The 20,140-nt window shown below is 54.5% G+C and overlaps 3 protein-coding genes across 3 annotated transcripts; 1 reads left to right on the forward strand and 2 right to left on the reverse strand.

The window, feature by feature from the left end:
- Window positions 1-1,065, reverse strand: TGME49_204090 (eIF2 kinase IF2K-C; the record flags this gene model as incomplete). The annotated part of the gene is made up of 2 exons (XM_018779287.1): window positions 1-47; window positions 669-1,065. 2 exons carry the CDS (start codon window positions 1,063-1,065, stop codon window positions 1-3), a joined length of 444 nt encoding a protein of 147 aa, XP_018637321.1.
- A 2,560-nt stretch (window positions 1,066-3,625) lies between these two features.
- TGME49_204080 (histidine acid phosphatase superfamily protein) lies at window positions 3,626-11,199 on the forward strand. Its single transcript, XM_018779286.1, has 5 exons — window positions 3,626-4,953; window positions 5,341-6,304; window positions 6,832-7,571; window positions 8,440-9,575; window positions 9,939-11,199. The coding sequence occupies exons 1-5, from the start codon at window positions 4,387-4,389 to the stop codon at window positions 10,486-10,488; spliced, it is 3,957 nt and encodes a 1,318-aa protein (XP_018637322.1). The 5' UTR covers window positions 3,626-4,386; the 3' UTR covers window positions 10,489-11,199.
- Window positions 11,200-11,241: 42 nt separating this feature from the next.
- TGME49_204070 (YT521-B family protein) lies at window positions 11,242-19,020 on the reverse strand. Its single transcript, XM_002367648.2, has 7 exons — window positions 17,962-19,020; window positions 17,144-17,271; window positions 16,305-16,492; window positions 15,789-15,873; window positions 14,053-14,314; window positions 13,363-13,442; window positions 11,242-12,909 (listed from the first exon to the last, which is right to left on the reverse strand). Exons 1-7 carry the CDS (start codon window positions 18,101-18,103, stop codon window positions 12,304-12,306), a joined length of 1,491 nt encoding a protein of 496 aa, XP_002367689.1. The 5' UTR covers window positions 18,104-19,020; the 3' UTR covers window positions 11,242-12,303.
- Between the last annotated feature and the right edge of the window lie 1,120 nt (window positions 19,021-20,140).

Here is a 20,140-nt window from a genome sequence, read left to right on the forward strand (position 1 = left end):
TCAGTGTTCGGTGGTCGGAGCGTCTCCGCGAGAGGGGGACGAAACAACTGCGGCAAACCAGCGCGCGAAGGAAAAAAGGAAAGAGAGAAAATGCAGGGGGAAGACCAGTGAACCTCCTGCCTACAGTCGCGCGTGGAACCACGAGTTGGGGCGTGGAGGGGTTGGCCGTGCTGCCGGATAGCCCAATGGAAAAGCAGAGTCAGCAGACAAAGAGGAACAAAAGACGAACGGTGAACGGACTTCAGCGCGGGAAATGGCACAAAAACGACCTCGTCTGGCAAGAAAAAGCCAAATCCGTTCGTCGATTTTTGAGTCGATCGGCGGGCACCGCGTTCGCGTGAATGCCGACTCCATGCGAATCTCTCCCTTAAAAGAAAGGGGACAGCTGGCTCTTGCTCGTTCAGTCGCTTCTCTTCCAAAAAAAAGGAAAAACATAAGTGACAGCTTTCGGCACTCCAATGTGTCGGCCGCCTCTTGTCTCAGTCTGTGCGCGTCGAGCATGCACTCTGTGCATCTGAGCTTTCTGCGGCTGTGCAGTAGAATGCAGTAAAGAGCGCGAAGATGTACAAGCAAGAGACAGAAAAAGGAAGAACGATAGCATCTGAGGTTGTTGAATTGTTAGAAGAACGAGCAAGGACGAAAAACGAAGAATGGTGGGGTTTCCTTACAGCTTTCTGCGTGCATCTCGTGCAGAACAAGTCGCGGAGTGTCTGGCGGCTGCTCTCGCGTGGGACTGCTGGCTGGCATAGACGTCGGAAACAAGACGCTGTCAAGATGCAATAAAAAACAATAAAGAGCCTGCATATAAACGAGCAGCTGAAAAAGATGAAAATGGCGAATGAGAAAGCCGAGTCTCAACCCCCAAGCTCGCGGTGGCGGGACCACACGAACAAACAGATCAGCCAGCAGGGGAACGCTGGAACCCTGCGAGCACGAGCAACTGCAATGTGACCGAAACACCCAAGTGTACTGCTGCTCGTCTGCTTCTTCGTAATTCAATTTTTGTACATGAAAGATCCAAAAGGCGGCCAGCGGCCACCACCAAGCCAACAGGATGTCAGCCATGAAGCAGCCTGTACCAAATGGTGCTGCGGAATCGACATGGCGTGAAATGTGTGGAGTCTAGGAAAAGAACAAACGGCGAATCTCCGAATAAAAAACCAGATCACGACTACAAAGTGGCTGACAAAAACCAGCAAGACACTTCCCCTGAGCGACACCCGTCTGCCGCGCCAGCATCACACTTTTTTCCGTGTTGTTGTCTCAAACCACCGTATGCGTGATCTAATGAAGTAGAGTGTTGGTCCATACGAACCGTTCGTCGTTCTGTCTTCCGCCTCTGTTTTCTTCTATTTGCTTCTCCACGCCTCTCTCCACCTTGCTACGTACTTTATTTTCCACATCCTTATCGTCCTAAAGTGTTGTGTGCGCGGCGATCCCCTGCCAACGATCGCGTCCGCTCACGGCTCAAGCGAGACAAGTGCTCAGACACGACTGAGGGTGGCAGAACAAGAGAACAGTCCGTTCCATGCGAAGAGAAGGAGACAAGCGAACAGTCCACGCGCATAAGGATTTTCCCTGCAACTCTGGGGCCAGAAAGTCGAGCTTCGGTGACGGGAACTTGAAAGTTTCTGATTTGCGTGGCTCCCGTGCAGCGTTTCCTTCGAACACCGGGTCCCTCTGGCGACTGGCTGCTTTCTCCGTATTTCATGAGGAGCAAACAAGGCGAATTCGCTCGTTTACTGCTGTATTCCCTTTTCCCAGCCTGTCCCGTAGAAAGACTAGAACCGCAGACGAGTTCTGAAAACGAAAGTCTCCTAACGCCCACACGGCTGAGGGCCTCGCAAGCACCCGTACCTCGGAACAATCCGTTGTAGCCGGTTGACCACTTACAGCTAAACAGAATTCGTGAGCGAGTAGTGTGCTGTGTAACTGACACCCTGCATCCATGGCCAGTCTGCTGTGATGGAGGACCCTGAACGCTTTTCACAACCCTTGTCACTCCAGAGATTCACTTGCACAGACTCAAAGTGTCCCCACGTGACAGGCGGTAACAGTCACTGTAGAGACCATGCTGTCGCTTACGAGAACTGTTCTTCTGGAACTCCCGCGTCCTTCACTCCGCTACCTCACATCCCAATTTCACCGAGAAGCCCCGCTGATTTTTAGGGTCGTCCGAACTCTGCACCACAGTTCCTTGGAAAGTCGCCGTGGGTCCGTGCATGATGACCATGCCTAAAGTGCTGTTTTGATTCGGAGACGGATTCCTGAAACCTCGAGCGTGCTGCTCGGTTTCTGCGGGGTTCGTGTGTCCACTCACTCGACAGAAATAAAAAGAAAGCATCTGATGGGCAGATTCCGACCAGACCAAAGAGCGGCGTTCTGTGACACGTGGGGGAACTTATTCAGAACGCCGCTGCTTACGGAAAGCAACTGCGGCCGCGAGCGATGCGCTGCGGTGTCTGTACACCCCAGTCGAATCGGGAGGGAGCTGGCATTCTGTGTCTAACTTCAGACAATTTGGACAACGGTGGATGCTGCAGTTGTGTCAAACGCACGCGGACCGTCATGCCCCGTGGATCAGGGGCGTGTGCCCGTGCGTAGCAAGTGACCCAGCGACCTCCCGCGTCACTTTGCGGTTCAGGCCCCTTATGGTTATGGTATCCTGCGACGTCTGAACTCTGCAGTGTCTCAGGCAGTGGACGAAGCATCCCCCAGTTAGTACGAAAAAGACATGCCTCCATGCCTTTTCTTCACCTGAAGGGATAACGGCAAGCTGTCAAGTTAAGGGTAAGCGTAAAACATTTTCTTCAAAGTTCCCCACCTAATCCTGTATTTGACTTCTCCGCCTTGCCGCCTGCTTCCCCCTCTTACCCCCCCCGAAAAACGTCCCGATTCTCCTCACACATCGTTCTCGTTTCCAAAGTATGTACGCCACGCACATCCTCTATATATGCCTTCCTCATTCATGAGCCATTTCGCTGACACATGCCGTTGTCCCGTTCTGCTCTGCAGCGATGGTGAGCTCTGATTCTTGTCAGTGGCAACCGCCGTGCGGGTTTACATCGAGAAAGCATAGAGGCAGCAGAGACGAAGTAAACGCGAAACTGAGGAGCAACAGCGAAAACGGAAGCGTGGAGGTCAGAGCAGACGGTAGAAGGAACTCGAAGCCCCAGAAAAAGAGAAAAGAACACGACGATGGCACGGAAAAGACGAAGGTAGTGACCAAACAGAGAGGGAAGAGAGGACCAGGCATGGGGAAAAGCGAAACACACAAGAGACGGAAGAGAAAACAATTGGGAAGGCGAAGAAACCGAGGCGGGAGGATGGGAGACCCCAGGAGACAGCGAGAAAAGGCAGGTGACACAAAAGGGAAGGAGCGAATCCGCTAAACAAGAGACGAACAGGATCAAGAGGAACGCCATGTGAGGAGAAGTGAGGGAAGGCAGGAAGATGGATATGAGACAAGAAAACAGAGATATTTCTTCAAAGAATGTGTTAAAGAGACCTGCTCGAGAAGCAAGCTCGCTCGCCGGTCACGCGCTGCGTGCGTTCCCCTGAATTGAGACGTGAGTGCCTTTTGCTGTGTCTCCTCCATCACATCGGTTACCTCTTTTTTTTCCTCGGGGTATCCAACGAAAGTGTTCGCTTCCGCTTTCCGCAGAGGCCTTCTTTTTCCGGGAAACCTTCTCTGCCTTAAAGTAGAGCAGCAAAAAAAAACGCTTTCTTCCCTGGTGTCGTTTTCCGGTGCATGTACAGCTCTCCCGGAGTGGCCTTTATAAAGATGGCTGCCTGCTCCGGCTTGCTACATTCGCTGCGAAATTCCCAAGGGACAGAGACGGTGTGTCTGCCAAGATGTGTGTTGGTGCAGAACCAGCGGATGTAACTGGAGAGAGAGGATGGGTGGAAAGCAGGGGGCAACCGGGGCAATCATAGCGCAACAAAGACTGCAAGTCCAGCTGCTGGTTCACTGCGGTAGGATTTCGCGGTTTCCACTTCCGCGTCGAGCGGGCGTCCTTTGTTCTCGACTTCACATCTTCACAGAACGTCCTCCTCTGCGTTGTTGTTCCTCGCCATTCACCACACCATTCTTTTCTTCCTGGACACAGGCCGCCGGTCTTTTCCTCTCTGGCTGTTCGTCCACTGAGCGTCGTCGGCAGAGGAAGATTGAACGGGAGACCTGGCAAGCTTAGATGGAGCGTTTTGTGGAGGCAAGAGGGAGACAAGGAAATGTGAAGATCGATAGCTATGTGACGACATGTTCACCTCAGTGCTCGCTCGTCTGCAACGCCCCTGAAAGAGTGCCTCCTTTGTATCGCTTTGAAAGGTCTTCAAAGGCGCACGCAAACACATGCACAGAAAAAACGTCTTCTCCAGGGATTGAGTATGGCGAGAAGGTTTGACAGCGATGGGGTCGCCCGACCTCGTCGCGAAGCGTGGGTTCTCTTTCCTCCTACGTTCTGTAGGCGTTTCCATCTTCTTGTCTTGCTCCTCGTATCTGTCTCAGCTGTGCCGCTTGGCACTTCGCAGGATGCAGTGATCTCGGGGGAGCGTCCCCCTTCTTTTCTCCGTGACGAACTCGATTTCTCCCCTCACTCTCTTTCGTCGCCCCTTTCCCACTCCTCTCACTATCCCCTGCATTCTCCTCATTCGCCGTATTCTTCCTCCGCTCCTCTTCCCCCGCAGTCTTCTCATTCGTCTCCCCATCCTCCCTCTGCCTTTTCCCCTCATGCGCGGAGTTTCCTGTCTCCTGCAGACGAAGGCCGGGGACAGGGAGAGGTCCTGGAGGAGGCCAGGACGCACACTCGAGCACAGCCCGACGAAGTGGCGGGGCGATTGAGACCCACCGTCTATCCGGAGTACTGCCTCAAATGCGGCGAGTCGCTTATCAATCGCCGAGCTGTACCTCCGTTGTCCGACGAGAGTCAGAGGCTACCTCTGCTTCTTGTGCAAGTAAGGCATCAGTTCCTGCCCTCAGGGTCGCGTGGGCGCCCCCTGAGATTGCTGTCGTTCCAGTTTGTCTCTTTTCTCCCGACCTTCACGCTCCTCTCTTCTTGGCTTCAGCTTCTCCGTGTTTGCTGTCTCCATCTTCTTCCACCCTTGTCTGGCGCCTGGCTGCTCGTGCTCGCCTTGTCACTCTGTTCAACCTTCTCAGTCCTCTCACTCTTCTTTCGCATGTCTTTCCGCCTCCTCACTTCCTCCTCCCTTTGCTGCGCCTTCTGTGTGCCTGTTCTGGCTCGAGTTCCGCCCTCGGTGTCCAGCGTTTGTGGTATGCGAGTGCCTGTTCCAAGCATGCAGCTCCGTTGTTCTGTCTGCTGTACGTACACCCGGCCGCTGCAGGTCCACGCCGTCGTCCGCCACGGCTCCCGTTCACCCTACGCAGGTGACTGCTGGAGATGGGCGAAGAGAAGCTCGGGAGAAGAAACTGGCTTTTCTGGAACGGGCGACCCGAGAAAACCAAGAGACACAACCGACTCGGACAACTCGAGTTCGTCCCCCGTCCTCTTTCCTTTCTTGCTGAGGAGAAATGGGCCGAACAAGCCGGGAGGCGAAGCAGGTGAAGGCGCAGCGAGGCGAGACAGCAGGTCCGAGGCATCCCTTGCAGGAGGTCCAGCAAAAGACAGAGAAGACAGAGTCATTGAGGAAGACGATACAGAGGAGGAAGATACAGAGGAAGACGATACGGAAGAGGAAGATACAGAGGAAGAAGATACGGAAGAGGGTCAAGGCAGCACGGAGAGAGATGAACAGGAGAGAGACGATGAAGACGAGCAAGAGGGCGACTCTTTGGAAGTTAGTGCATACAGGGAAGGCGTTTCGCTTCTGCTTCATCCCCCTTCAATTTTACAAGCCGCAACAACAGTCCTTTCTGGCTTCGCATCTGAAAGGGGAGCTCCGGCGTCTCTGGAGGGATCGTATGCTTCTCTCTCAGGGACGCGGACAGCGTTGGAAGACACGCGGGAGCCGCTCGGATATCTTTTCTTCCCCCTCTCCTCCTTCGGCTCCTGTGTGGCCTCTCTCGTCACCTCTATGGCGTCGTTGTTCTCCTCTGTGGCGTCATTTTTCTCCTCTGTGGCGTCTGTTGTCCCTTGGTGTTTCGTTGCTTCTCGCATGTCGCACGAATCTCCTCGTCCGTCTGCGAGCCCATCGACTAACGCGGCAGAGAAAGGAAAGAAGACACAAAGGACGGAGCGAAGGAGACGTCGCAGAGGGAACCGGCACCACGGAGACGCGAGGTGGACGAGATCTCGCACGAGACCATGGAACTGTCTTTTCGAAGAAGGCGGCTTTTTTCTCTCTAAAAGTAGGCGCGTTGCTGTTTCTTCGTTGAAACAACCAGCTGAACAGGGACATGGCCAATTCTGCAGAACACAGGGTCGTTCCTCCACCCACCGGTCCCTCCTTCATTGCCCTCTAGTGCAGCTCCGCCTCTTCCGGGAGGCGAGAGACCTCTTCCCTCTTGTCTTGTTTTCCGTGTCTTCTTCTCCCCTTTCGCCTCCTCTATTTTCCACACATTCTCCTTCTTCTCTTTGTCACTCTCACCGTTCCCCTCGTTTTTCTCAAAGTCCTCGTTTTTCTCCTTTCTGGCTAATTCTCTTGCTTCGTCTTCTTCCAATTTTCTTTCTTCTTCGCCTGCGTTCTTCTCCAACCGCTACCTCCACTCAGACGGGTGACTGTCCACTGATCCATCTTGGTCTCCAGATGGCGCGCGAGTGACCGTCCTGCCAGCGTCTGCTCTGTTGTGCGTGGGCAAGTGAGGGGGAAAGCCGGCGCGCGCGACTAAAACGGATCGACAGATGCTTCTCACGGTGTCTTCCGTTCTGTGTGTAGCTGGCGATGCGTCGCCGACGTTCGTTCGGCACTTCGACATCAAGCCCCGCAAAAGTTCCCTCGGAGGCTCCTGCCAGCCGGCTGACCTTCTGGCGGAAGGCAGAGACCAGCTGATTCAGATCGGAGCCCTCCTGCGGAGCGCCTACGTGCTTCAGACGCCTGAGGGGCCTCACGCGCCGGCCGCGCCTTCGCCGAGCGAGGAGAGAAGGAGCCATCGTGCAGGTGGAGACTGGGATGGTCTCTCACAAAGCGGCCGGGGAAGCGCGGACACCAAAGACCAGCCACAGAAAACCACAGAGACAACACCGCTGAACCCTCCAGGAGGCTCTCCATCTCCTGCCTCTGACTCTCCACTTGCCTGTCTGTCTGTTGAAGGCCTGTCTCCGTTCCCTGACCCATTTCTGTTTACGGACGAAGAGCTCTCAGACCAGCAGTCTTGGGCGACGTACTTGAGAAGCACCGACACGGAGAGGACGACAGCGTCGGGAACGTTTTTGCTTCAGGCCTTCACGGCCCCGTGGGCGCGAGGGCGACCGCTGGCGGAGACTGAAGACGCAGCCTTTGAGAAAGAGGCAAGAAGAGCGATCCCGATTTCTCTCGCTGTCCACGTGCAGGAACATCTTCGGGACTCTCTCATTGTTCATTGGGAGCGCGCGGAGCTGGCAAGCATGTTGCGCGAGGCGGTTGAGAGCCCAGGCTTCCGGGATCTGCAAACGCGTCACGCGCCGCTTTACGAGAGAGTGAGCAGATGCGCATGGCGTAGGCAACAAGACATCGGTTGGAGCAGGACTCGCCTGGGTGAAGCGTTGGGAGCGAGACCGCATCTGCTTGCATGTGCGGATGACGATGCGTGGTCGAGCTCTGATCTCTTTGACTGCGGTGTATTGGCGTCCTTCTCACAAGTGTGTGTTAGCGTCGAAGATTTTTCTGAGAGCGAAAACAAGCGACTCGGCCGCTGTCCAGTTTTCGGTCTCGTCTCGGAGTGTTTCTTGGCTTTTCTCTGTCATTTTCTGTGTGCTTCTTCGTTCTTCCACCCTCACGAATTCCGTCTCTTCACTGGCGTCGTTATAGAAGAAACGTCTAACAGTTTTCGTCTCTCTATCCTGTGCGTAGAATGGTGTTTCAAGAAGCTGTAACGAGACCGGTGTAAGTCGAGAAAGGCGATTCAAAAGCCTCGCACACAACGTTCGGGTCTCTGACTTTTTGCCAAGAGTTGTAACGTCTCAGTCTTGTGTCGGCCATGTGATGGTTCGCCTGCCTTCGCTCCGGGGTGCGACACTCGAAACTCGGTTCTCTCTTCTCCTCCGTGCAGACGAGACTGCCGGGGCCTCACTACGTTCCTTCTTCTGTGTCTCTCTTCCTCTTCTGTATCTGTGGTCACCTCAGTGCACTCTGGCCGCCTCATGTTGCTCTGCTCTTCTGCTTCGCTTCGTAGTTTTCTCTCTGTTGATCTCCCGTCACTTCACTCGTGTCTCGCACTCTCTTCCGTCTGGTACGCCTGTCTAGTCTTCTCATGCTCTCTCTTCTCACAACGCTCCCTCCATCTGACGCCGCGCTTTTCACATTTTTTCGACTCTTCTTGCTCTGTGTTTCCGCCTCTCCCTGCAGATTCGAGCAGTGCTGGGTTTGTCGTCTTTGCCGGAGCTCCTCGCGGGGCCGTGGCCGGACCGGCTTTTCGACTGCCTCATGACGGCTGCATGCAACGACAGAGTCGACGAAATCCCCATGCCTATGCGGCCAGCGTCTGTCCCTGTTCGCGTAGACGGCGGACGAGAAACGCGGAGTGAACCGGAAAAACAGAGCGCATTGCCCGACACCCAAGGAGACGAGTCTCGGGGGATGCATCGCACTATCAAGACGGCGACGAAGGAACTAAGGACGGACGCCACTTCGCACATCGCCCGTGTTTCACCTTCTCCGTCTCTCTCACGTCTGTCGTCTTCTGCCGCCGCTTCTCCTTCTTCTGGTTCAGAAGCCGTATCTCCGTCTTCTTCAGAGGGCGTTGCTTCTCTTCGTTCAGGCCTCTCGCCTTCCTCAGCTTCAGAGCGCCTTCTTGATTCGACTTCCGAAGCTTCGCCGTCGTTCTTTGAGGAGATCGTGAGCGCTGTAGAAGCCGAAGAGGCGTTTCTCCACTCCTGGCGCGGCGGCCTCCTGTCTTGGATGGCCATTCAGAAGTTCTTCCGCGTCCTCGCGCGTTCGCTTCAGCAGGCGACGGCTGCGCCAGCCAGCGCCGCCCTCGCTGCCTTCCGGCAGCGCCTCGCCTCTTCTCCCTCGACTCGAATGCACGCAGTCACTCTATCTGCAACGCAGCGCAAAGGGTCTGAAGAGGAGAAGAAAGGAGAGGCTGAAACGACACAGAGAGCCGAGCAGCGGGAATGTGAAGGAACGATGACCGAGAAAGCAAGGCGGACTCTAGAGGCGTTCAACGCTGGCTTGCATGCGCTCAAAAGGCAACAAGAGGAAGACCGGACTTCTCGCTTTTTCGTGTACGCCACTCACGACACAACGCTCGCCGCAATTCTCGGCGCTCTCGGCGTCGACGACTTGCGCTGGCCGCCGTACGCCGCGACGTTCCTCCTCGAGGTGTACACACACTTGACGGAAGAGAGCGAAGCAGGGGAAGCGAGCGAGGGCGCGAAGGTCGTTCCAGATGCCATGCCAGAGAAATCCAGGAAAAACGGTCGCCAGAGAACGCGAAGGCAGTCGAGCGAAGGAAACCGAGTTGTGCGTGTTATTTGGAATGGGTACGCGTGCGTTGTTGTTCTGCCTCTTCGATTTCTCTTCCGTCGCCTTGCCCCGAGAGTGGCTTCGCTGTCAACATGACTCTTCTTCTTGCCTTGATGCGTCTCTCCCTCGTCTGCGGTTTCGTTCCTTCTTCTCCTTTCTTCGTCTTTCTCTGGAGCGTCTGTGTGTCATCGAGGTCTCCTCTTGTCCCCAGCAGTGCTGTGCGCCTGTCTGTCCCTCCGCTTCGCTTCGAGAGCTGTGCCTCTCTCGCATCTTCACTGCTTTTTACTCGCCCTTCGCCCCGTCGTCGCTCTTCCTTCACATCGCTTTCCCCTTGTTTCTGTGGATGTCGTCCGTGTTTCTTCTCTTTTCTCCCCCTGCAGGCAAAGTGTGACGCATGCAGTTCGCGGGTGCGCAGAGGCGTCAGCAGCTGCGTCGCTGCCTAGGGATCTCTGCCCACTGTCTGCCCTTCTCGACGCTCTCCTCGTTCCTCCCGTCGCCGCAGAGCACCTCGCCACCGCGGAAAACGAAGCCGCGTTGAGAGAAGGCAGAGACGTCAACGGCAGCAGGCGAAGCGAAGGAGCTCGCAGAGACGAAGCCACACCGCACTCCTCGAGTGCAGACGCAGGGGAAGGGCGCCAGGCTCTCGGCGGCCGCGAACAGACAAAGGAGGACGAGAAAGAGAAGCCAACGCGGGAGGAGAAGAAACCAGCACAGAGGCCGAAGACCAAGAAGGAGCAGAGGCGCAAGAAAGAGCAGAACTCACATGTCAATACGAAAGCACAAGAGAAAAAGGCGCAAGAGGAGAGAGGAGAATCCCGCGCGAGGGGAGGCGAGAAAAGGACGCATGTCGAGGGAAGCAGAGGGAGCAGTGGACAGGCCAGCTCGTTCGATGCTTCTCGTTTCGATGGCTTCACGAGCGAACTGCGTTGAGTTCCTCGTGCCACTGTCTGAACGGCGCAGACTTTCTCGATGCACACGCAGAGTCACCAGTGGTGTAGACTTTTCAGAAACAGATCGTTGCGTATGCCGCAGCCCTTGAAAAATCGCCCTGTGTGGCGTCGAACATGCATCCCTCGGCTGCAGATGTTGTCTCATTGATGCCTTCATGCTGTAAGCGTTGCTGCGTGCGGCTCTCCGTCGCGGTTTTCGCGGTCTTGAGAAAAGGTGTATTTTTCTCAGGCGTTTTCGCTGTGTTTCTCGTTTGCGTCATGGCAAGTCCTTTTGAGTCGAGAACGAGAGCCGAGGGTGAGCGGAAGATAGCTGCTTTCCGGTTTCCCCGTCCCTTCAGATTGTGTTTCGCGCGGACCGTCCAGAGGCCAATTTGTGCCCTCGCCTTCCTGGACAACAGATGCGTCCGTTCGTGGCAGGACCCACAGACCGGCGTCGCCTGCGTCCTCGCTTGTCGGTGGCCATCGCTGCAAATGCCTCCAGGGGGCGCAGAGTGCCTTCCGCCTTGTTTCTTCTGGAGACATGTTCCACTCGCAACGCTCCGGCTCGGAGACGCAGCCTTTCAAGTGACCTCGTATGAGGGGAAAGACAGCCTCTCTCCTCGAGACTTGTGCGGTGGTGTGAGACGTTCGGCGGAGAAGTGCCGCGCAGAGGTGCTAACAACTGAAAAGGCCTGCTGGTCAGAGACCGAGGACTTGTGTAGCCTCGATGGAAACAGATCTTTCTTGTGTGTCGTAGAAAGACGCTCTCACGTCAACGGGTGCAAGCGTTTCGGGTGAGCTCTGAACCTCGAGGAGGCAATCGTGTGGACGCGCCTCAGAAGTGACGCAAAGCGAACTCTCGACGCTCTCGGACGAGCGGCCTTCGACGAAACTCTAAGTTGTCAAAAAGACTCGTGGCTCGCAATATACACGCCAGGCTCGGCGAGAGAGAGAGAAACGACTACGCAGCCGCTCGCATGATCAGTCTGGGGGACAGGGAGTAACCAGCAGCGCATGAGGAAACGAAGCCGTCTCCAACTTCAGCTGAGGAGTGCGTCGGTTCAAACCGCGTCTCTGAGGAGTGTGTTCACCTCCCCCCAGACGCGAAGACACAAACAGAGGACGCAGACGTCGAGAAAGAGAGACAAAGGGAGACACCCTCCGCCGCAAACGGTGAAGTAAACGTCTGTTTAGTCGAGCGACGCGAACCTGTCGAGGCGGATTCGAACGGAGGGACGGACTCCACACAGAAGAGTTTTTTCGTTTTCCAAAGTCCAAGAACGAGCCGAGAAGACAGCGAGACGCGGTCTTACTGAATACGCGCTTATTGGCACAAAAACGATGGTTCTTTCAGAAGAAAACGCAAGATGAACAAGATCATCAACGGACACAGGACCCTGAGTCGAGAGACGCAGCAGCGAAGGTCGCCCATGGTCGGCGCAGAAAAGACCGGGACAGAAAAGCAACGAGAGGAAACCAAAGACAGAGATATCAAAACGAGACTTGCAAAGGCTCCAGATGGTCCCTGCTTTGACAGCTCCGCAGGCCGCTGCGGAGGGAGAGATGCAGCGGTCGTCCGAGCGACTTTTGAGACAAATGCATGCTACTCTGGAGGTGGGCCTTTTCTTGTTCCTTCGCTCCTCTGCTTTTAAACAGAGGGTGACGGCGTCTGGTTTTCGTTCGCGTGTCTCGTGCCTCCCGACGCCTCTGAAAGAGTGAAAGGGAGCCCAGTATGCAGAAGCAAACGGAAAAAAAGGAACCACAGAAAAAGGAAAGAAAGAAGCGAACCTCGAGCGAGATCTGCAGCTACGCTCACTCACGTTTCCTCTGAGTGCGACGATGTTTCCCCGCGTTCTCGCTTGATCTCCAACTCGCCTGTCAAAAGCATGTCTCCATCCGTCAGGCTCTCTGCCGCCAGATCCTCCCCACCTGTCTCTTCCGACATCTCCGGCGCGGAACCGGCAAGCTCGTCTGGCGCCTTTGAAGCCTCAGCCCCGTCAGAGCTCCAGACGGCTGATCCCGCCTCGTTTTCTCCCTCCCCCAAATGCTGTTTTGATTCACAGTCTCCAGGCTCTGCGCCTGTCTCTTCTTCTCTTTCGCCTATTCCATCTTCTTCGATGTCTGCGTCTCTCGGTTCTCCTGCCGCGTCCTCCCTCTCGTCTTCCCTCTCCATTTTAACTCTCGGTTTCTTCGCGTCTCCTTTAGATTGGTTCTCCGGGGCCTCGCCTTCAGTTCTCTTCGCGTGCTGTGTCGGCGCCCTCTCGCCCTCCGTGTGGAGATTCCGCGCGGCCAAAAGACGCGTCCTCTTCTGCTCTCGCTTTTTCGCGGCTTCTTGTCTTTCTTCCTCGCTGCGAGAAGCCTCCGTTCGTCGGCGCCAATAAGCTCGGGATGTCTGGTAGGCTCGGATGTATCCATCATAGGTCTACACAGATGATACAAATCAACGCATGTGGAGCATTCGCCTGATACGCTCGTTTCCCCTTTGCCGCTTTCCACCTCAGCCACGCGTTCGTCCTCTCCCATAAATGTGTCTTCCCCACTAATTTATATCTCCTTCATCTCCATTAGTTTCTATCTCCTTCATCTCCATTAGTTTCTATCTCCTTCATCTCCATTAGTTTCTATCTCCTTCATCTCCACTAGTTTCTATCTCACTTGTCCTCCCCTTCGCTCCCTTGCCTCCTTCGTCTCTCTTCTCGTTCTCCTGTCTTCGGGTCTCCACTACATCCATCTGGCGACATCTCTCTTATTTCTCTCTTCGTCCGTCTTTCCTCGACGTTTCCTTTTCTCCGTTTTCTTTCTTTCGCCCCCCCCGCTGTTCGGTTTGACTATTTCGCCGCGTCTGCATGCACTGACGCCTCGCACGATGCCTCACCAAGGTCGTGAGATCTAACGGGTAAATTTGAATCGCAGGATTCACAATCCGAGGCCCCCAAGCGTCCTCTGCGCCTCCACCTGACACAGCATCACAGACATGATACAGATGCGCAAGCAGATTCTTATTTTCATGTTTATGTACGTATATGTATATACATTGGCAGATCCCCAGTTCATCCATCTGCCTGGAGACGAGATGCCGCCCCTCTTTTGTGAAAACTCCCGTCTTCACTGGTGTCATTTTTCTCGCCTTTACTTGGTCACCACGGCACACCAATGAAGAACTCGAGGGAACCAAGCCGTGTGCGTTTCTTAGATAATCTTCCACGACTTTTGTCCTGAACTCTTTTCTTCTCGCACTTCTCCCTCACCTCTCCATCGCAGAGGCTGTCTTCTCGCTGCTCGTCATTCTATCTGCTCTTTCTCCCTCTCTCATTTTACCTCTTTCTCTTTTTCTTTCACCCACACCAATTCTACTTCTTTATGTTACCGCCTGTCTCTGTTCCTCTCGCTCACAGCACTTCTGTCTCTTACTTCCTCTTCTTCTTTCCGTCTCCCTCTTTCTTTCCTCTCTCTCCTCCCGTTCGCTCTCTCTGTGGCTTCTCTGTCGCTGTCTCCTTATGTGTCCGCCTCTGTCTGTCTGTCGCTTCCAACTCTCTCGGCTTCACGACCTTTTCCATTTCCTCACCACCGTGTTGGGCGGCAAGACGTTGCCGCGCTTGCATGTCTCCGGCTGGGGTCTCGCGCTCTGCTCTTGCCGCCGAGGGCGAGAGCTGGCATGTGTCTCCCTGGTCGCTCGGAGACGCCGGCGCGGGCGCCTCGGCGTGGACCCCCACAGCCGCGGGTGCCGACGGCACAGAGGAGACGCTCGGAGACACCGGCGGAGCCAGCTTCTGCCACTGAGTCTCGAAGATGCCGCAGACGGCGCGGCCCACCGCAGGGGCGACTTCCTGAGAGAAAAAAAGTTGAAAATTCCCAGCAAACAGGTTCAATCCCTGGCGCAGACGCGCACCCACACAACTCACTTGTGTCGTGACCACGAGATGCGGGATCCAAATCGACACACACCCAGCCTTCTGTTTACAGATGTGCAAACATCAGGCGATTTCCTTGTAGTCGCATCCCTCCGTCTAGAAAGACACAAAGATACAGACAGCTTCGTTTCTAGTTTCGGCATATATATACATACATATATACATATATATATACATATATATATATATATGTATATATGTATATATATATATATATGTATGTATTTAACGTGCAGGTTTTCTTCGTGCACACAAACGGTTTCAAGTGCATACACACAGGCATGTCACCGTCACAGTCCTTTCGTTATTTCTAGGGGCACAAAGCGTCGTGGAGTCAATGCGTGGGCGGCACCCAAAAGACGCCAGCGAGGCGACCGTTCCAGTTTCCAAGCGGCAAGCGTGAACTGTCAGTCGCGTCGATGCGTTGCATCCCGCACTCGTCGCTGCAAGGTGTGACCAACAATACAGAGAAGTCGCGAGTGTCTCGGTGTGGAGGGTGGAGGAGAGCCGACGGAACTGGCTCTTCTTCCATGGAGAGAACGTCTCTCTTCTTGTGACGAAAGTTGAGCGTCGCACCCGCGAAAGACACTCTCTCTGAACCGCGTCAGTGCCCTCCCTCCAGCATCCACATTCCACCTTGTCGGAGTCGACACGAAGCCTCAACTGACTACTTTGCCCCGCGCGTTTGGGCAGGTCCAAGTCCGCCTAATTCCCCTCTTCAGCGGGGATGATCGCGCAGGACCTGCTTTGATTCCCCGCGCGGACCTTACGAGTTTCTGCGTGGTTGGTGCTCTCCGGGGTACGCGAGTGGAAAGAGCAGTTCACGGAGACTCCGCCCACTACCTAACCGCTGTAAAGCAATGCTCTTGGGGACGCAGACACTGAAATCCCTCACTGTCAACTCTTCTACGCACTCCAGCGGCGTGGTGTACAACAGTCACAAAGAATTGGCTCTTCGGTATCTCGTGAAAAGAAACGAGAGGTTTCTGTTCAATGTGGTAGGCCCAGGCCTCCTTGAGGGCGAGTCGTCCAGTACCCGTCGCGAGTTTCGTCCTCGTTTTCTGAAGTCGCCTCTTGCTCTCACAGCAGTGTTGTGTCCATCGACAGGACCGTCCGGCTACTTCAAGGGCGTCGTCAGCTGCTGTTCCCCATCACCTCCTCTGTTTCGAAGTGTACCGATTCTGTGTCGCCGCCGCCCACTCGTGAAACTCACAGAGGCGAGCTGCTGCGCAGTGTGCTGTGTAACTGTTCGAACTTCTTCAGTTTACTCCTGCACGACGTAGGTCGGTCCCCTGGAGCCGAAGCCTCTTCCATCGGCAATCCAGAAGCGACCTTTCAGGTTCTTTTGTGCCATGTGAAGTTCTCGCTTCTCTAGGAGACACATCCTCACCTGGCCGTCGCGGGCGCGATAAACTGGAAGGTTTTGGTTAAGAGGATTCAGCAGCCCCTCGCACTCTCTGAAGTCGAGAGGCATCCTGCATGCACCGAGAAAAAACATTTTAACTCTGTTCTTTTGCGGAGATCAGATTTTCCGAACGCCTCTCGCGCTTTGCCACACGCACCACATACGGACCGGCTAGGAACGAGCATGAACGCCAGCCAATCTACGAAACAGTGCGACCGCAACGAAAAACTCAAACAGCGTCTTTGAACATTTGGGGGAAATTGCAAGGCGCCAATGCATGCAAAAACGCACTGGCACGCGGGCACACCGAAGGGCCCCGGAAAAACCCGAAAAGGACAATATATAAACATACGTAAGTGTATACATACTTATATATATATACATATATATATGTATATACGTATATATATATATATATATATATATATTTATATGTATGTATGAAGTGCATGTTTAATGTGGCGAGTGAGTGGATAGGTTGGAGTTTGTGTTTCGTCTCACTTTCTGATCCACTCGAGGTCGAACGTTTTTCCCTCAAACCGGGACTGAGAGCCACCGTGTGGACCCTCTGCTCCTCTGAAAAGGTCGCTCTTGAAGCGGCACTGTCCTGGTCTTGAGCGCATGACGGCCCAGCCGCAAAAGTGGTGCGTATTGTTGACACTGAACAGGAGAACGACGTATTTGCACGCCTGAGAGAAACAATCGATCCGAAAAGAGCAGATCGAGAGATTGAGACAAAACGAAAACACGCGCGGACAGGGAGTAAAAGCACCTCTCCCTTGCCCTCCCTCTCCCCTTTCTCTCTCTTCTCTCCTCGCATCTTTGTATCCAATTTTCTCCCCTTCCTTCGCCTTCCTCACCTGTCACCGACGACTCCTCACTCAGTCTCTTCAGTGGCCTCCATATGAATATACAAATATATACATACATATATATAGATATATAGATATAGATAGATATAGATATCGATATCGATATAAATGTACATGCAGGTAAATGGATACACGTAGATGGATAGGTCTATATATGTGCGTAATTGTGGGCAAGTTGCATGTGTCTAGGATGCGAAAGCAGACAGGTGAGTTTGGTGGCAGAGAATAAATATCATGGCGTTTCCTGGATGCCGAGAGACAAGACACAGACTCCTTCGTGCTTGGGAGCGCCCCCTGCGTCTCGAAGAGGTCCTTGTGGTGCACCGAAAGCGTTTCATTCCGACCATGTTGGTAAACGTTGGGGGGAGAACATGATTTGCCTCTTTTCAGTCGCTTCTCTTCCTCGCGCCCCGCCTCCCCTGTCCTCTCCCCTCATCTCTTTCTCGAGTGTATTCAAGCGTCTGATACCGTGAGAGCGGCTCCGAGGACTGCGTCGTTGTGCGCCCTCGTTGCCCACATGTTGTACTGCATGGCGACTTCGATATTGTAGGCAATTCGCGACCGCAGAATGAAGAAGCGGACGTTCTCCTCCTCGTCTGCGCGAGAAGCAGAGCAGAGAGAAGACTTTGTGTTTGCAAGTGCATGCTCCGTTCACGCCTGTCAGCGACGCCTCAGGCGATAAAATCAACACGGGCAGGGGCTTGCGACTTCTGCGCCTCCGGGGAACAGAGAGAGTGGTAGAAGGAGAAGAGCGAAGAGAGATCTCTGGAAGAACGAGAGAGCGCGAGGAAGTGGAAACGCGACGAAAGAGAGACGCCAGCAAAGAGAAGAAGGAGACAGAGAAAGAATGGAGAAAAAGACACAGAGAGAGAGGAAAGAAGAAGAAGAGGGGGACGAGACAGCACGAGAGAGAGGTAGAAAGAGAAAGAGAAGCGAACGAGGAGAGTAGACAGAAAGAAAGGTAGGAAAAAAAGATCAACAAAAGGGAAATGGAGGGGGGAGGGGGAACGAAGATGGACGCGCACCGAGGAGAAAAAAGTGGAGACTAGAAGGAGAGACATGAAGACAGAAATGAAACGACGAAGGCCGGTGAAGAGAAAGCCGAATCTTGCACAGTAGGCGTGACTGTCACAGGAAAACGACAGGCAGAGGCACACAGAAAAAAAGGCTGCGAAGACGCTCGAAGGCAAATACAAGCAGAGAAAAAAAAATTTTAAAAGTCGTCCTTTTTTCTCCCCCCCCCCGCCTTCCTCCTCCCTTCACCTGCCATCGCCCTTGAAGCTTACAAATCGCTCTGGCATACGACGTCGGTGGCCCGAAGGAGCAAGCCGCCAGACCCGCTGTAGGCCTCTCTTCCTCGTTCTGTTGAAAACCAGTTCCTCCATTGTTCCGCTGGGTGTGAGAAGACGCAAACGACACCCTCGCCATGGCCTCTGGTCTCGGAGAGTTCTTTCGCGTTTCCTCGCTTGCCTTCCCTGTATCATGACCTTTCGACTCTCCGACGCAGTCTCTTCAAGCTCCTCTGTCTATCTAGTTCTCGAGCCTCAACTGTTCCTCCTTACTTCTCTTCCTTTCTTCTCCTCCTTTGTCTCCTTCCTCCACCTTTTCGGTTTTCTTCTCCTCCGCCGTCTTCTTCTCACCTTCCCTGTTCTTTCTCCTCTTCTCGTTCCGCGTCTTCCTTTGTTTCCTTCCTCTCGCCTTGTTCCCTCCTTTCTTCGTCTCCCTCTCCTTTCTGCTGTCTGTTTCTCCGGCAGCCAGAAGAAGGTCGAAGTCAAGAAAAGAAAAGAGACAGTCGGGTCGAGGTCCTAAGAAGCCGAGGCGATCCCGTCAGAAGCCCAGACACACACCCTGTGGTCGCGATGAAGAAACGTCACTTTCCCCCCAGTCTCCTTTTCTCTGTCTGCAGTCTTTTTTCTCTCCTCTCTCACCTTCTCTTTCTCCTTCTCCCTTTTCTCTCTCCTCTCTCTTCTCCTTCTCCCTTTTCTCTCTCCTCTCTCTTCTCCTCCCTTTTCTCTCTCCTCTCTCTTCTCCTCCCTTTTCTCTCTCCTCTCTCTTCTCCTCCCTTCTCTCTCTCCTCTCTCCCCTTCTCTCCCTTCTTCTGCTCGCCGCTTCGTCTTTCGAGAAACAAGTTTCTCTCTATCCCCGTCGAGACTGTCTGGAAAAGTGGAAGGCGAAGAGCGCTAAAGAAAGTTTCCTTCGCTTCTCACTCTCAGAGGCGAACCGGCGTTTTTCTGCGGTGCGACTTGGCTCGACTTCTGGGTGGGCCGCGACTGCGCGGGAGAGAGCTTTCCTCAGTTCCGCCGACCCAGAGGCTCATCGTCCTTGGACAGCCTCGTCGGACAGCCGCGATTTTGTGTATCTGCGAGAAAAGGCAGGCGGTGCGGACTCAGCGACGGCCTCGCGAAGCACCCGCCTCGAGGCTGCGAAATTCGCATGCAGCGAGCGAGGGCCGAGGCGGGCGCCGCGGCGCTTTTTGTTTGGACGAGCAACGCCTCGTCCCAGCGTGCGAGTTGTTCGGGTGTATGTACACCAGAGGGGTTTTTTCGAAAGCGAAACGAGCGAGGAAGTCAATTTTGCAAAAAGGCGCGAGGACCGCGGCTGGTTCTTCCTTTCTTCCGTGGAAGTTGCGCCGTGCCCTCGCCTCAAGCAGACGCAAAGAACAGGACGCAGGCTCTACACGCGTCGGCTGTTCACAGAGCTGCAAGCTGGCCAGCGATGTGGAAGACAGTTCCCCCTTGCGCGAGTTCTCTGTGTCGCTTTTCTCGCGGATTTTTGCTCAGCGAAGAAAGTAGAAAAGCGTCCACGTTGAGCTGTTCCAGGGTTTCCTGCGGGACCGCTGGGGTCTTTAGGGGGTTACTCGAGCTTCCGTTGCGGCGTCTGTTTTTCCGAAACGAATCCAGTGAAATACAGACACACTGAGCGTGGTGACTCATCCGCCTCGCTCAGCGTTTTCCCGGGGACGCCTCCCGCTTCTTTTCTGCTGAATCAGGTTTTCTTCTCCGGCTCTCGGCCGCGTCTCCAGAGAAAAGAGAACTCGGGGAAGACGCAGGAAGGCCTTTCTGCCTTCTCTCCCCGACTCGGCCGGCGAATTCTGGGTCATCGAAGCGTTCGCCTCTCTCAGCCTATTTTGCGTTGGACTGAATTCGCTGCTCTTCGCAAAAGAAACGTTTTCACCGCCTTTCTTGTGTCGCTCTTCGTCGTCGTCTTTGGGGAAACCTCCCGCGGGTCTGCATGCTCTCGCCGCGCGAAAAGCACGGTCGCCTGTGCGCGTTTTTTTCTTCTGCTCGTTCCCTTGTTGCGAGTTTTGCGGCTTAAGAACTCGTGGAGGAGCATCCCCGAAACTTCTCCTTTCTTCTCCGCGCTTTCAAAAGACAGCCGCCTGCAGTCCGCCCCCCTCCCCCCTGCCGGACTCCCTGTGGCTGTCCTGTAGGCGCCGCCTGGCATCGAATCTCGCCACGAAGGCGC

Source organism: Toxoplasma gondii, chromosome VIIa (assembly GCF_000006565.2).
Source record: "Toxoplasma gondii ME49 chromosome VIIa, whole genome shotgun sequence".
Classification (NCBI taxonomy): Eukaryota; Apicomplexa; class Conoidasida; order Eucoccidiorida; family Sarcocystidae; genus Toxoplasma; species Toxoplasma gondii.

Bases quoted from the DNA above. Each gene is read 5' to 3' on its own strand.
- TGME49_204080 (XM_018779286.1), top strand. From the start codon at position 4,387: ATGGCGAGAAGGTTTGACAGCGATGGGGTCGCCCGACCTCGTCGCGAA. The intron at 4,954-5,340 runs GTAAGGCATCAG...CGGCCGCTGCAG, and splicing joins TACCTCTGCTTCTTGTGCAA to GTCCACGCCGTCGTCCGCCA. The intron at 6,305-6,831 runs GTAGGCGCGTTG...TTCTGTGTGTAG, and splicing joins CGGCTTTTTTCTCTCTAAAA to CTGGCGATGCGTCGCCGACG.
- TGME49_204070 (XM_002367648.2), bottom strand. From the start codon at position 18,103: ATGGCGAGGGTGTCGTTTGCGTCTTCTCACACCCAGCGGAACAATGGA. The intron at 16,493-17,143 runs GTATCAGACGCT...TGTTTCTCTCAG, and splicing joins TCCTCGGAGCCGCTCTCACG to GCGTGCAAATACGTCGTTCT. The intron at 12,910-13,362 runs GTGAGGCATCGT...TCATCTGTGTAG, and splicing joins CGTTAGATCTCACGACCTTG to ACCTATGATGGATACATCCG.